At 46.9% G+C, this 16,000-nt stretch overlaps 4 protein-coding genes across 4 annotated transcripts in view; 2 read left to right on the top strand and 2 right to left on the bottom strand.

Annotated features, from left to right (window-relative positions):
- The first annotated feature begins 1,474 nt into the window (after positions 1-1,474).
- LOC105185679 (uncharacterized) lies at positions 1,475-11,955 on the top strand. The gene is made up of 8 exons (XM_011145354.3): positions 1,475-1,751; positions 4,638-4,857; positions 5,239-5,422; positions 7,873-8,189; positions 8,406-9,970; positions 10,060-10,458; positions 10,725-11,107; positions 11,547-11,955. Exons 2-8 carry the CDS (start codon positions 4,745-4,747, stop codon positions 11,901-11,903), a joined length of 3,318 nt encoding a protein of 1,105 aa, XP_011143656.1. The 5' UTR covers positions 1,475-1,751; positions 4,638-4,744; the 3' UTR covers positions 11,904-11,955.
- Positions 11,956-12,333: 378 nt separating this feature from the next.
- LOC105185684 (protein HGH1 homolog) lies at positions 12,334-14,163 on the bottom strand. Its single transcript, XM_011145362.3, has 6 exons — positions 13,955-14,163; positions 13,547-13,781; positions 13,224-13,457; positions 12,862-13,143; positions 12,612-12,773; positions 12,334-12,533 (listed from the first exon to the last, which is right to left on the bottom strand). The coding sequence occupies exons 1-6, from the start codon at positions 14,037-14,039 to the stop codon at positions 12,425-12,427; spliced, it is 1,107 nt and encodes a 368-aa protein (XP_011143664.1). The 5' UTR covers positions 14,040-14,163; the 3' UTR covers positions 12,334-12,424.
- A 520-nt stretch (positions 14,164-14,683) lies between these two features.
- Positions 14,684-15,571, top strand: LOC105185678 (coiled-coil domain-containing protein 86). The gene is made up of 3 exons (XM_011145353.3): positions 14,684-15,059; positions 15,148-15,352; positions 15,452-15,571. Exons 1-3 carry the CDS (start codon positions 14,860-14,862, stop codon positions 15,530-15,532), a joined length of 486 nt encoding a protein of 161 aa, XP_011143655.1. The 5' UTR covers positions 14,684-14,859; the 3' UTR covers positions 15,533-15,571.
- LOC105185677 (Fanconi anemia group J protein homolog) overlaps positions 15,568-16,000 on the bottom strand; it is a 46,185-nt gene continuing 45,752 nt past the window's right edge. Inside the window, exons 15-16 of the mRNA XM_011145352.3 lie at positions 15,882-15,936; positions 15,568-15,809 (exon numbers count right to left, since the gene is read on the bottom strand). Of these exons, the coding sequence (XP_011143654.1) occupies positions 15,663-15,809; positions 15,882-15,936 (202 nt within the window). The 3' untranslated portion in view covers positions 15,568-15,662. The remainder of the gene's footprint in view (positions 15,810-15,881; positions 15,937-16,000) is intronic.

Genomic DNA, 16,000 nt, shown 5'->3' on the forward strand with positions numbered 1-16,000 from the left:
ATATTTGTATTCATTATTCAGCGCACAGTGTCGTAATATCCGCTTATCCTGACCCCGCGAATGTTAATAAATCGTGTACAGCACGATTCGTTTCTCGTCTATCGAGTCGTTCATTGAACTCTGATGAGAAGATGTTTCAAATATTCTACAAAAAAGAAAAATAAAAAAGGACTAGATCGATACGGCGTAGCGATGCGAGCTCCCGGCGACGCTGAACTGTGTGCTCCGGCAGACGGTGCGAAAGAATGAGACGGACATATGGAGGAGCGAGGAGGAAACCGCGCGCGAGAATAGACGGAGAGGGAACACGCAGCCTGCATAGTTGAAATAACAGTACTCTCACATCGGTACGACCGGTGAGCGCCGTCGAGGCGCGGTACCGTTACCGGTTACGACGTTACCGCAGCGAGCGCACCGGCGACGGCCACTTCCAATGGCGGTAATCGGAGGACCCGGACAACGCCATACGGTCCACCCTACTGCTCATCGATTCGATCGCTCGTCTCTCTCTCTCTCTCTCTCTCTCTCTCTTTCCCCCGCTGTTCCACTCTCGTCTGCCTTGTCTATCGTTAATCATTTCCTACCGAGTTCATCTTGCCGCCGCCGGTCCTCTCGGCTTTGATAAGTTCCATCTCGGGACGACCGCGAGGATATCGGTCAAGTACACGCCGCGGCGGCACGCGCGGAAAAAATTGCCGAGGAAGAAACGGCGTCCTCGTCGATGACTCTCAATCATCGAATGATTTGTGGACGAAGGGGGAAATTTATAAGCGAGCCTCGTGGCAAGGAAATTGCTCGGCGATGGCTTCCCTCTTGGATATAGGTGAAACAATGAAGGATAAAATAAAGGTGAAGTTTCCTCACTGAAGACGCTTGCACGGGAGAGTCGTTTTCTCGGTTTGATGCTTTTTCGAAATTTAAGTCGGTCAGAACGCAACATGGCCTTTCATCGTTGATGCTCTGGATAAACTGACAAGCGCACGATACTCATCGACGAAGTCGCAGGACACCCGGCAATATCCTTAATCGATCAGACCCCTTAATTATGTCAGAGTCCAAAGATACTCCGATAAATCCGACGTCTCTCGCAGACGAAATACGCGAAGTCTGTAGTGGTAGTGCGATATTACTCCTCGAGTAATAGCGGACATAATAGCGGAGGAAGAAAGCATCTTATCAGATCGGAGCGCGATACCGTGGGCGTGCCGTGGTCCGATTTATCAGCGTATAATTCGTATCAGCGGAACGAGATTTCCGGGCGGCCAACGAGAGAGTAGCCGGTAGACGCGTCCGCGACGGCCGAGAGGATCGAGAGAGGGCTTCTCCTCCGTTGATCTTCATCCTTCTCCTCCTCTTCGTTCCATCGCGGAGGCGCCGACTCACTAGCTAGAGAACTCGAGTCTCTCCTGCGGAACATCCCCGGCAGTTTCACGTCGACGGTCATCCGGATCGACTCGACGCGGCCAAGGTCGACGCTCGTCCGGAGGAAGCCCGTCGTCGCGATTGTGAACGACGAAGCTCACGAAATAAGCGCGGGAGTGAATATCGGCGAATAACACGAGTCCACGAGTGCAGCTCGATGTGGGTAACGCCAGTGCGCCATTCCGCTGACAGATTCCTCCGAGCGGTGATATGACAACGCGAGTTTACCGCACGAGACTGATTCGCACGAGGGTGGTGATGTCGCAAAGGTGGCCGGCCGTGTGCTATCTTGGATCACATCCCACGGATCGATGACGACGAAGTAGCAGGTACGCCTTGCGGAATTGTGCGGTCTTGTTAGCATCGCGACACGTCAAATTCGTCAAAATGCAAAGAAATCCCCGACGCATCGCTGGAGCCCCCCCGAAATTCGTAGAAATTCGCGGGATGATCCCCTGACGATTGAGCGGGCAATTTTTATTTCGAAGAGAGCGTTCACGCGCGCGTCCTGTATTCCAACTTGATAACGAAAGGCGTAACCTTGTTCCGGCGAGGCGAAACACCGCTTCTCGGTGTAAAATTTTATGGCGCCGGTCGGTTGCCGATTTTTCTCTCTGTCGTTTTTGCTCGACAACGGCGGTCCGATTAGGGAGTCTCGATTCAACAGGCGAGAATAAAAGCCCCTCCGGCTGCGTTCGATAATTACAGAGTTTCTAAAATTCCCGGAACCGAAGTGTATCTTAACGACTTGGGAAAATAAACCGTCGACCGGCGACCGGCGACGCGCGCTCCTAGATGGATATCGCGTGCATGTGTTTATCGGCCGTCTCGATAGCCATTAAAGCAGACGCAGGCGGGAAACGAGCCGTGAACTTGGTAATTGCAAGTTGAACGACGCTCAAAGTCGAGCGCGTATATCGACTAGCTCTCTACGATGCACCGGCACGTGATGCCGTAATCTGTTCGCCGACCTTAATACCGTTGCCTTAAACACGTCGAGGCGGGCGCCTCGACAGTTACGAAAACGAGGAACGCTGGAGGATCCCAGGAGAGAAACGGATGAATGCGTCTCGTCGGTCCTGCGAAGATAGCGCGATTGCGATCAGACGATCGTCCAGGTGTCCGATCGTGCCGGAGCTTCCAAGCTCCCTGTCCGTCCTGTAAATCCCGTCCGATCTCTCCTCTCTCTCTCTCTCTCTCTCTCTCTCTGACATATGGCTTATACGACATAATTCCCGAAAAGATAATTCCTGAAGAATCCGTATAGTATACACAGAGGACATTGGAATAATCGATCAAGCAAGCTCGCGCCGCCGCGAGTACGATCACGGTGGGAGCGGTGAAGGCTGGAACTGGGTCAGAACCGGCGTCGTCAAGTTCGCCGCTGATTATTCGGATCGCCGCGGCGATGAGCATGGAAGGTAGAAGCTGCCGTGAGAACTGTCCCACGATAATAAATCATAAACCTGCAATGTGTGGTGTCACATGAAATATGCGAAATATGCCAAAGCCCAGGATTATTCGCGACGAGTACGTTGAGGACGCCGTGGGGGGGAGGAGGGGGGACGGCACAAGCAGCTTGTCGCTTCGCGATTATGCGTGTCGGACATGTGTCGATAACGGAGTGTCCTGTCGCTGATGTGATCGCCTTTCCCACACCCTTGATTGTCGCGGTCCCCCGTCCCTCCTTGAAGATACTCCCGGCCGCCGTTATCCCGATTAACCGTAATCAGTCGTGATTAATACGGCGCGAATTCGGCAGCCACTTTGGTCATGGCTAACTGTAATGGTAATGGTAAATCCAGCACGCGCTCAAGCTGACGTCGATTGCGCGAGGAGGATCGCGCGTTGACAGTTATTACGGGTTATTATTATGAGCGTCGTACGCGAGGCCGACATCGACACTTCCCGGGAAGTGCGCGGTCTAGCCGGGTCTAGCCGGTCCCTAACTGTAAAATTTCTCACTGCGACCGGCTGCGACGAATAATTCGAGGAACAACAGCTGGCTCATGCTGGACTCGAACTACCTAGCTTGACTTCGATTTCGCGGTCGCGAAGGTGCGACTTTGATTGCGTTTTACAGTCGTCGCGGCTGGCGCGACGAGACCGTTAGCCACAAGCGTATTTACCGAGACAGCTGCCCTTCGCGTTTCCCTTTCCCCGATGAAGAGAGCTGCTCACGTCGCGTCGAGAGTATCGCGAATCCATCGGCCCACCGAGAGAAAGAGAGAGAGAGAGAGAGAGAGAGAGAGAGAGACCAGATCCTCGCTTCTGGATGACGGAATCAGTTTTCTCGAGCGCTATTAAAGCAACAACGCGCTCCTTGACGAAGAAATGCGTGAAGTTTCACGGGTTGCCGGTGAAATCCGAAGTAGCGGACGAATCCGATTACAGTAGGCACGCAATTTTTCTGTGCACTCCGTATGAGCGGCACTCGTACGATTTCTAGCTCGCAGGATAACGACCTTGATGTCGGTCTCAAGTCAAGGCGCTGTGCGTGCGCGTTCATTAGCGCGCTCTTTTTTATTACTATCCTTATATTATTAGTCTGATTTGTACTTGGCCAAATATCGGAACTCCGACGCCTCTCGAGTAGAGAAGACGATTTTTAGCCGACTGATGGACAGACCAGCGCAGTCGCGACGTTACCCGCAAGGTTCACCCTCCTTGAAGATCCGCCTCCTCAGCACTCTCTCGCTGATCGATCGTTTTCATGAATACTCGTCACGCATCGGCGAGCTCATTGTGCTCGCATTTTCCTCTGGTCTAATCTCCGTCACTTTTACCGTTGCGGCTATCTCGCGCGTGTGTACGCGAAGCAACCGCCCGGCCCGGTCTTACTTACAATTCGACTTTAATTATACACGCCGAGAGTACGGCGCTTGGCATAAATTTAATGCGCGACGACGTCGGCCAGGTAGCCGTGGAGAACCGGGTGAGAACCGGAGGACCCTGTCCTAGTCCCTCCAAGTTATCCTCGAATAATCATTAATTTCGTATTCGAGCCGCTGCGGAAACCTTGACTGGTCGCGCTCACGAGACTGCCATTTCCCGGGAACCGGTAAATACGAATAAATTACCGTGTTCCGGCGTTCGCGCATTTGCCTGCGTCGCGATCGCAATGTAGAAACGGGGCGATGTAGAAACTGTTGCCGTCGACTGTTGCGACGCTGTTCAGTTCTATCATTCGTAACGACGCGCGTTCCTTTTTCCAGAGCGAATGCGGACGACAGCGGACGAGACGCGATAAAGCGCCGAAGGCGGCGAGTTGCGAGGAGGCGAATTAAACGAGTGACGAAGCGCTGCAACCCGCGGACAAAGGATGTCGGTCTTGGGGATGTCCTGCTACGAGGACGGCTTTCGATTGGGCGGCCCGCCGTCCGAGTGCTCTCTCAGGAGCAAGGCGCAGATCGACGCACTCTTCGAGGACTCCAGGTAAGTCGAGCTCATTCGACTGATCCTGATTACGCCGAGTCCTCCGAGAATATCAAGGATAGGACCCAGCGCTCACGGGAGGACAAACTCCGTTAGTGTAACTGAACGTCCCGCTGCCCGGGGAAAATATGAGGACCGAGCTCGGAAAGCCCGATTTCTGATCAGTCGATTGTTCTCAGTCTCAAGCGATTTCTGATGAGCTGAGTGCTCAGGCGAGTGCCGTGATAACAGAGATAACATTTCTCAATGAGAAATGTTCCGTCCTCAGTTCCTGTTCAGTTACACGAACGGAGACTTGCGACCCGTAACTCCTGCATATTCATGCGTATTCGCATCGACTTACGTCCTGCTCCTTAACGAATTCTCGGTCGAATTCTTCAGATCGATCTGCAGCTCCGCTCTGGGCGGATGGTACGCCAGCGCGATCCCAACTAGTCCCGACGACGCGGGCGCCGACGAGCAGAAGAGGGTGAACAGCGCCGTCCAAGCGCGCATCGAGGCGATGTTCGCGTCGGTGGAGGCCGAAAGTGGAACGCCCGGTGAATGCGCCGCCGCAATCCTGCCGGTAACGACACAGAAATAATTACACAGGTGGAGTGCAGGCCGTACGAGAGAGACCTGTATACGCTTTTTCGTAGCCGAGCGTAGGATCGGCGAATCGTAAGGGCGGCCGGCCAGCAGCAGCGTACGCCGTACGCTACGTGTACATTTTCACTTATGCTAATTCCATTGTGCGTCTACGTACGCGTCGGCCCCTTCGTTGGAAAAAGTCTCGCGAATCAGCGCGGCTCAACGGTCGTTCCGTTCTACTCACGAGGGCCTCCGTACCGAAACGAAAGAGACTTACCTACTTCGCCAGCGAACCAGTGACCCTTAGGCGCGTTTTCATGCGCATTTCGGTGTCAAAACGGCCAGGAAATCCGTTCCTCCGTGGAAGAGAGCGTTGGGATTTAATGAGCTATCGGATTTATGGGAGAAACATGAAAGGTGCGGCATTTATTTAGTATAGAAGCGTTTCAACCCGAGTGATTGAACCCTCTTCTCCCCTCCTCCTGGCGGAAAAAATGATATGACATGCGGAGTTTGTCATTTGTCTTCCCGTGAAAGTATGATTTATTGGACAACTACCATTCATTCGCTCGACTGCATCTCTTCGCCTTGCAACTTCAAATTCGGTCTTATCGAATTTGACTCGTCGTTCCTTCGCTGGAATCTGAGACCGGTGAAAAGTCTCGTGAAAACAGCCGCGCGCTGAGTGGTACCATTTTCCGCCTGAGAAATCTCGCGTAAATCACCACGCCGGTGCTCGCTGCGATTCCGTGTCAGGAATAAAATTGAGATCGGCGTATAATTACTCGCGAGCTGGTTGCTCGTTAGAAAGGAAAGAATTGCGCGCGGTGATCTTCCGAGGAGCAGAACGCGCGATACACCGCGAGTGGACCGCGTCCAAATGAAGGGAGAAAGCAAATAACACATCCGTGGGGCTTCTTCTACCCAACTCGAGATTGCATCAAATTCTTTCGGCGCTGTCTAAGCGCTCTCGGGAGCGCAGGAGCGTTTTTCTAATGAACGTTCTTACATTCAGTTGATAATAGCACATTGCACAAACAGCACATTAAGTTGATAATATCGCTCCTTAATTAAAACGCTTCATAACGCACGGTACAACGGTAACGTCCAATAAACGGGAAAAGACGCTCTGATAATCGTAAGTGGAGCCGCAGGAGCTGTGGAAAATATCTCGCGATTCTGCAACTGCGCAGTAGCAGAATTTTGCACGATCCACCGTAAAAGTAAAATCTCGCAGCAAAAGGAATCCTGCAAACACTTCGGTGACTTTTCCGGAAATTTAGAGCCTGCGTTCCGTGCATCGACGATCGAAAAACGCGAAAGGAAGAAACTCGCGATAGCGAGCGCCGAAACGCGAGCGCGAGAAAAAGGGTCGCGAAAAGACCTCGGACTTTCCTCGGGCGTCGATCTGGAATCTAATCATCACTTTCATTCCGCTCACGACTCGCGAAGCGTGACAGACCTCCACAAACTATTCGGAGCGCTGAAAAATTCCCCTTCAGTTGTTGCGCCGGTATGCGGATTCCTCCGTCGACACGGTATCCTGCTTTGTGGGCTTTGCGACGCCGCGCGCGCGTTGTTTCACCTCGCTTCGCATAACGCTTCGATCGCGAAAGAGGCTGGCGATTGATCGGCCGGATTGCGTCACGCGAAAACTCGCTTAGGCGTGGCAGTAGATCACAATGATCTGGCAGCAACTCTGTCTGTTACTCGTATTTCGAGAGCATTGGCTTCTCTCTCTCTCTCTCTCTCTCTCGTATTCCCCCTGTGGCTGAAGCTGCGTTTGCTCGATGTTTACCGTAGTAGTCGAATCGTCGGGTCTCATTGACGACAGGTAAGGATGAGCGCTGTCGCTTCAGCGAGAAAATAAGATCTCGTTAACTGCGACGCGCGGTTTAAGAACCTAAAATATACAAAAAACACCTTTACGCGGGATATCAGAATTTTATTCCGTAGAACACGCATATATTAAAATGCCAGCGAATGAAATGACGCTGTAAAATTCCTCCGCTAGTTTTAGAGAACTTTATCGCGCCTAAGATGCACAATAAAGTCTCTGTATTACGATCCTGCGTGATCTTCGATAATGCCATTTATCAAATAGAACAGGTTTCTTCTCACCGGTTTTAGACTGAAATAAAAAAAAAAAAGATAAATGAAAGGAACGCCACTGACTTTTTCGTCAAACGCTATTTTTACGAACACGCGTCTCACCTTCTCGTGGTGGTTGCGATGAAATTCTCTGTAATAAATAAAAGTCCTGTTTTACGCTAATATATATTCAAGTTTCGTCGTCGAATGTACCATTGAATTACCTTATTTAGTCAAACTAAAGCATATCTATTTTTTTCGACTTATTTTTATTTTATTTTCACGTGTTTCGTTTACTTATGTACCTCATACCCATAAATGACGTGTTGTGCTATTTATTTATTTATTTACCAGGTAAAGTACATGGGAGCTGCTCCGGTCGGCGGGCGCGTGGCCAGCGTGCGTGGTCTTCAGGAGCCTCTTCGTCAGCTGTTGGAGCGCATGCAAGGCTGCATAAGGGCCGAGCTGGAGGTCTCCAGACGCGGCTTGACGTTCCGCACCAGCGAGGTCTGCGAAAAGAACAATCCTTTCCGCAGGATAGCGGTATGGAGTGCCCTAAGGCTTCGATGCAAGAGAGTGCCATCGGGTGACCTGCATCATGCTTTCCTGCCTCTGGTCGGCGATCAGGATCAGGGACAGACGATGGAAGACAGACATGCCGATCTCTACAGGTATGAGCAACGATGTACTCGTTCCTTGATTTCCCGAGTCTCCGGATTTTCTCTCTCTCTCTCTCTCTCTCTCTCTCTCTCTCTCCCTCCCCCCCCCTCGCATATAGGCTTTCTCATACGTCCGCTTGTGTACTTTTATTTAAAACGTGCTCGCGAGCGTGAATTTGAAAACAGTAATGTTACGTTGAGACGCGCAATGTTAATATTCAATTTCAGGACAATGCGCGGTTTGAAGAGTGACGTAGAGTTCTATCCGCCGATCTTCGCAGTGGTGATGCGACGGCCCGGGGCTGCCAGGCTCTTGGAATGCCACGCGTTCGCCTGCGAGTCCGAAGAAGATGCCGTGGCAGCCGCGGCGACGCTGTACCGCGCTCTTCTGGCCGACCTGGACGCGAATCGCCGACGACCCCGTCACACGAACGGCGTCGGCTGCATCAGTCTAGCGTCCGTCGTCTCCAGCGTCCGAGAGCCTAGTCTGAGCAGCAGGATCAGCTATTTGCTACCTCCGCCGCCAAGGCCAACCGCGCCGCACCCTGTGAGGCCACCCCGAACCAAAAAGACGTCCGTCAGCAGTTCCGTCACGGAGGAGGAGGGCGCGAAGCCCAGTCTGCAGAAGGTACCTCGCAGGAAGAAGAAAAACTCCGACGTGAAGGCGGAGGACATTCTCGAAGCGCGTGGAAGGAAACGAGATAACGTGAAGATCGACAAGGGCAGTTTGGGGCAAAGTAATCGAGACATCGTGCTGTCGAGGGATGAGGAGCTGCAGAATTCGAGGAACAAGCTGTTCTCCGCGAAGGACTCGCTGCGGATACTGATCGAGTCCAGCGCGAAAACCGAGAAGATGTACAGCGGCCGGGATAACGAAGCGAACGGGATTTTCGACAGGCGGTCGAACAAGTATGAGAAGATGTGCAAGCAGAACAGCCCGCAGAAGGAGCCGGCTGATCTGAAGGACGATGTTTACGAGTCCGGCAATTACGGGTCGTACGACCTGAGTCGCGCGAGCGCCGAGAACGTCGCTTGCGAACGACAGTTGTACTCCTCCAGGACCGATTGCGTTCTCTTGTACGACAGGATCGACAAGGCCGGAAGGAACGAAGGGCCGAATCCTGCGACGTATGAGCCAGCCGGCAGGAAGAAAGAAAACATTTACAACACACGCATTGAAGACGCCGACAAGATCTACAGTCTCGGGAAGGAGGACGTTTACACGACAAAGAGCAGCAGGGACGATCGGGGTCAGGTGAAAAGCTGCCAGGAGGACGTGTTCTTCGCGAAGAGCTCGAAGAGTAACGAACGCTATCAGTCGCATCAGGAACAGCCCAAGGACGACGGCACGGCGGGTCAGCAGAGACGCTCGAGAGACCCGGAGAAGGTGTACTCCGGCAAGAGAGTCAGCCGAGTCGTCACCATGGATAAGCCTCTGAAGAAAGACCAATCAGATGCCGCTTACTCGCTCGACATGCCGGAGTACAGCCGTCCTCGGATGAGAAGACGAAGTAGAGCGGGCAGCGAGCCGCCGGTCAGCCATTCGGAGAACACCAGCAAGGTCTTGCAAGAGAACGGACTCAGGCGGACGCAGAGCGACATCGACGTAGATCGGGGAGACCTGATGACGAGGGTCGAGCTGCCGAGAAGAGGCAGCTTCTTGACCTCCGGAAGTACCCGGAGGCCTAACAATATCAAGGGAGGCACACCGCTAGGGTTCACGGAACTGTTCGACGAGTTCAGGAATCAGGAGGGGTTGACCAGCGTGGACGACATTCTGGCAGCCATTATAGGTATTCACCTATAATGTATAATTAGATGTTACATACAATACAAGTTACAATAACATAAATCATATAGATATAATTGTAAAAACTTTCAGACCCTGAAGGTATGTCGTTCAACGACCTGAAGCCACTCTACAAGGAATTCTTGCTGAAACTGGCCGCGACGCTGACGCAGGACGAACTGTACCAGAGGTCCGCCAGTATCATGAGAAGACGTCGGCGACCGCAGAGACGGCGATCCAGCCGTCGGTCCTGCTTGCTGGGCAGAGCCATCAAGAGATCCGTCTCGAGGCTGAAAGGCGGTCCTACGGAATTCACGTCCGTCATATTCCCAGCGAGAAGACTGAACGACAGTTTCGGCAGCAGCTCGTCGTGCGACGTCAGAAACAATCATCGGAACCGAGTGTTGGCGAGCAGACTCGGCAAGAGGAAGTCTTCCTGGCGGAAGAGCAAAACCGGGGCATGTCACACGACCTCGGAAGACAGTGACACGTGTATGTAGAAAATTAAAAAGTTATTTTCGTCGTGCAAATTAGCTCACTTCTGCGCGGATTTTATCAAGTATCAGGATGCACGGTGATTAAGAAAAAATAAATAATTAATGAATAATTAATAAATACCCGTGCATGATTCAATGTTTGATGATGAAATTCGCGCAAGAGTGTCGAGAACGGGCAAATCGCCGGTTTCGTCCCATCCCACGCTCCCGACGCTCTACACGGTTGGAATTGGAGCGTCCTGATGTTGTTCAACTATACAGGTAGACGATTGAGTCGCGGTATGGCTGCCACCGCGAACAGGAGCAGCAGCGGATACGTGAGTTGCAGCGAGTGCAGCTACGATTCCGAGTCGTGCACCTGCGTGTCCGCGGACAAGTGTTACTGCTCGTTATCGAGGAGAGTGCCGGCTACCTCTGTACCTGAAAACACGGTTGTCTGCGCCTGCGATACGGACAGCTGCTCCGAGAGTAACAAGTGTTACTGCGCGAGGAAGCCGATTCAGCCGACGATATTGGAGCAACTCAGGCAAAAGGGAATCGTGCCTTCGGAGAGTACGCTCAGCCGAGGCGACAGTCCCGACAGGATCAAGGGCTCGAGGATGACCGGTAGTCACAGCTCGTCGCATAACACGGACTTTCTCAAGGTAGCTGAAGCGAAAAGCATCGCGCTGACTAAGGGCCGGTTGTTCCAACTTCTTGGTAAGTTAACTGATGATTAAATCATATCTCTGTTTTTGGCTAAGTTGAAAGAAAAACAAAGACGAACATATGATTTAACTACCAATTAACTTACCAAGAAGTTGGGACAACCGACCCTAACATGGCGAAGGAAGGACTGGTCGAGTCAACGTGTCGATGAACGAACCAAACACGCGTTATTGGTTGAAGGGAACGGAATTTCTGCTTCTCAGGGGCCAAATTCGGTTGTGAGAGCCGGGAATTCTATTTCCTGCCAAGCAATACGCGATTGGTCTGTTGATTGTGTTGTGCTGATTCAAGCAATCTCTTCTCTACGTGTACCAGTCGCTGGTTCAGCTCTGATGAGCTTGCGTTAAAATGTTGCTCGCGCGAATTCTGCTTCAGAATCAATCATCGCCAGCCTGCGGCAGTTCGGACAATTTAGCTTTAGATTACGATCTCTTCAGTCCAGGAAGGAAGTCTCAGCAGTCGTCCGGCAGCGAGAAGGTCCTTGTCGTTAGCGCTAGGGACACTCAAGGTCGTTTGGTTTACGTCGGCGGCGCGGAGAGAGACAAGAAGTATTCTTCTCGTGGCAACGGAAGATCCGGTGCGCATCACGAGGCGCTCTCCATAAAGAAGAGCGCGGAAATCGCTGCGGTCTTCGGCGCAGGGGAGACCAATAGAATCTCCAGAAGGGCTAGTAACGCGTCGAGCATAAGAAGTTCGATCAGTCTCGAGGCTGGATTGGGTTATTTACCCTGATAGAGCCGCTTGAATTATCTGCAAGTACTCAAATATTCAATATTTAATACTGCAACACGCACATACACGTACACATCTAGACATTCTGCCATTCGCGTTACGATCGAGAAAAGTATCCTTCATAAACATATCGTGATTTCATTAGTCGTGTCTATCGACACACGAAATATGCAACTATTTACGCGTACCTGTTTTATTTTGACCTTAGCGTGTAAGTCATAGGAAATTGGAATTACTAATTACGCTGCACATGTGACTGTTTCAATTTCGAATACCGGTGTTCGAACTCATACTATTATTGAAAGATCAGGCTATTAGATTTCTCTTTTCATCGCTACGCTGGACCTGATAGCTTATCATTACGTAATGAAACGGGGCAGTGCAATACGACAGGCGATATGCAAACTACCGAATGTGCTACAACACATATACCATTTTTACGGTAGGTTTGCATTGAGTAAGTATTATGTATATTGTATACAATATTTACAGAACATTATATATATATATTATGTAAAATTTTACACCGTCTTATTAATAAAGTCTTTATCCATCTTATGAAATTTCTTCGTATACTCGGAGGGTACTTCCACTTCCTTCAAATTATCCAAGCCGATCTCTTCCTCGGTTCTGTAATGAACAAATATACATTTTTATATCTCACATGTACAGAAAGGAACATTAAGTATATTTTATTCAAATATTTACTTGATCAAAATGTCTACGACGTTTTCACACGCCAATAAGACATTTGTGTCCTTCTCCCATTTATGAAATTCCCGAAGTATGATGTATGTATTTTTTCCTCTTAATATCTCCCTAGCTGCTTTTGTTGCACAGAGTTGATTCAACGCTTCCAAAAGCATAAGTCTAAAATAATATGACATAATGATATTAATAGATTTTCTTGTTTCACAAGGTCTATGAAACATATATCAGCATATCGAATATGACTTACCTTATATCTGGATCAGGCTCTCGAGTCTTCGTTTCAGGCAGATATTGCAAATTATATGGTAGTTTGTCGTTATCTTCATCATCAAACTCTTCTGGACCAGCAAGTGGCAGCAACAGATACGATAATAAATCAACTTCTGGACTTAACAGCCATTCATGATTTTCTGTGCCGAACGTACAATTTTTTAAAGTACCAACGATACCGCCGCGTCTTATTGTATCAGGATGCTCTGTAAATGGAAATAGCCGTTGAATAACACAATGGTCTCGATCCATCAAGTACCTGAAACAAAATACATGAATCCGTGGGACATGATTGAGAAAAAAATTCGTAAAGATTCAATGAAACACTCAACTGAATACCTTCTTACATGTGGCGACTGACTGAGATTGCTGAAAACTGGCCCAAGATAATGCATTTTAGCACCTGCATTATTATATTGCTTTGCAGTAAATGCAGCCACTATTTCATCCCAGGTATAACCGCATTGTTCAATCAATGTTATCACTCTGTCAACCAAATGAAAAGGCCTAGTCATATTGGAAAGTATCATACAACATGGATCTGCCAAAACACTGGTCTTATCCATTATGGCTCTGTAAGATAATACATATTATTGTATATTTCAATATATGGCTGTGAACTGTGGAATATGAATTAATATAAAATATATAATTATAATTACTTTATACAAATTTCTATTAAATTGGAACTATATTCTTGTATATTTGTAGAATTGCTTGACTCTGAAATAATCAACAATGCATTAGTTCCTGATTCGTCCCCAGTAATATTGACTAATGCTGACATAGCATCCTTGCTAACAGGAATCGACGGATCTTGTGTGAGAATAACAAGCTGCTTCAATATTTCTGCTAGTCCCAACAAGCTCTCTCGACCATCACTAGTAGCTGTCATACCTGTGTATGAGAAATTTTATCAATACAATTCAATTTTATCATTCATCTTTCAAATAGTAAATAATCTGTATAATTAAAAAATAATAAAAAACAATAAAGTACAGACAATATTTTTACACACATGCATATATATAGAATATTTCCATATATAATTAAAATATATAAATAGTTACCAAGTACATAATTCAATGCAACAGCTTTCAAGTCCAATCGAGTATTACAATTTAAATACTCAGCAATTGCTTGCAGAGATTCCATTATTAGATTAACACAGGTTAGTTGCACAATTGTTAATTTGCCCACGTGTTTCAACCTTTAAAAGGCTATATATCGGAGCAACAGATTCTACATGCAACACCAGAGAATATGGACATGAGTTGAGATATAAAAGTTGAAAATGAAAAATATCTCTTGACTAATTTTATATATTATAAAATTTGGAAATAAAAATAGCTAAACAATTGTCGAATATTATTTAAAAATGCAATATTCCCCTACCATATTATTAAATTTGAAAATAAAAGCCTAGCTCTTTTATTATTGAGTATTCTTTGTTCAAGACAGTGGAGACTCGTAGCGAAGACTTCAGAACTAATGATAGAAATAGATCTTAGCTAAGATGCAAACCACTTAGTATAGACTTAAATCCTTCACCAATCAAGTTCTTGGAAAGAAGTACAAAAGAATTTTATATTTAAAAATTAAAAATAAAATAAATAATAAACATATTTAAATTTTATAACATTTTCGAGAAAGAAAAAAAAGAAAAAAATGGAAAACAAGTTATTGTTAAATAGAAATGACTTTTGAATATTTTTCTTTTATTTATATTATATTCTTTTTGCACACACGCACACGTACAAATATTCCTATACTATTTTATATACTTATGTCCCACTAACTATTTTTTTTATCCTATGTGCGTTGATAATGTAGTGTACAGGACAACTCCGATTAAGTTGCAGCTGTTGTCCGCTCTTATGCGACAATGCGACATGGCCATGTGACAAAATAACCTAGAAGTATTATTTACACGCGAAAAGAACTGTACAATTGGGTGTTTTATTGACGTTCAACAATGAACAGTGTCAACGAAGAAAGATTACCAAATATGTCTGATACGATAAATAGTAACGTGGATTCAATAGAAAGAGAACCATCAATAACGCATCAGAAGCATATCTCAAAACAGGTTGACTCAGAAAAGGAACGCGAGAAACTACATATTCCAAGGGGCAAACCAAAATCTGGTAGGGTATGGAAAGAACAGAAAACGAAGTAAGTTACAGTTAATAACATTAAGTGTTCAACTTTTCTTCTAATTAGTTTTTACATCTAAAATATATAAAACATCTCACATTTACAGATTTTCTTCTATAATCAAAACACGTGGAATTCGGTTATCATTTGCTAAGAAACAAAAGTTGAGAGAAGATCTGAAACGTGTTAAGCAAATGTCAAGAGCCATTAAGGCACAAAAACATGAGGAAAAAGAAGCAAAGAAGCAACGAAGAAGAGAAAACTTAAAGAGAGCTGAAGAGAATAGAAAGAAAAGTGAAGTTGTACAAGTTGTAAGTCTTTCTATTGTTACTTTTAAAATACATATATTTCTATATATATTTGTTAATATAATATTTGTATATTTAAAATTTCTTTACCATTATTTCCAGATTACAAATACTGCAAAAATAAAAAGAATGAAAAAGAAACAATTACGAATGATTGAAAAGAGAGACACAACAAAAGTGTAACGCTCAAGTGTAACACACAATATATACGTGAGAATATCACATTGAGTGTATATTGTTAATTATTATGTCACTTTAATTCCTTTTAATAAAACAACTTAATTAACTTTTTAATTTAAAAAGTCCTACAGACTTATGTTTTGTATAAATCTTGCGTGAAATTTGGTACAAGTCTTGCTTTTTCTTCAAGATATCTTCTTCCTTTTTCACGTGCCACTTGTCTTGCTACAAAGTTTTCGAGTTCTACTTTTAGATTATCCTTTATATTACATTTATTTTGCTGCAAAATTGAAACATCATAAATATCATCTCATCATAACATGGTAACATGTTTCAATATGTTGGAACTCACCATTTCTTTAATCCATTTTGGCAGATAGTCCGCGTTTTTTGGTCTTTGTAAAAATCTATAAAAATTTCTTTAATGAAGATTTTTATTCGTTTTCAGGAATGAACGCTTTCACTTCTGCT

This window comes from Harpegnathos saltator, unplaced genomic scaffold (genome assembly GCF_003227715.2).
Source record: "Harpegnathos saltator strain DR-91 unplaced genomic scaffold, Hsal_v8.6 scaffold460, whole genome shotgun sequence".
In the NCBI taxonomy this organism is placed as follows: domain Eukaryota; kingdom Metazoa; phylum Arthropoda; class Insecta; order Hymenoptera; family Formicidae; genus Harpegnathos; species Harpegnathos saltator.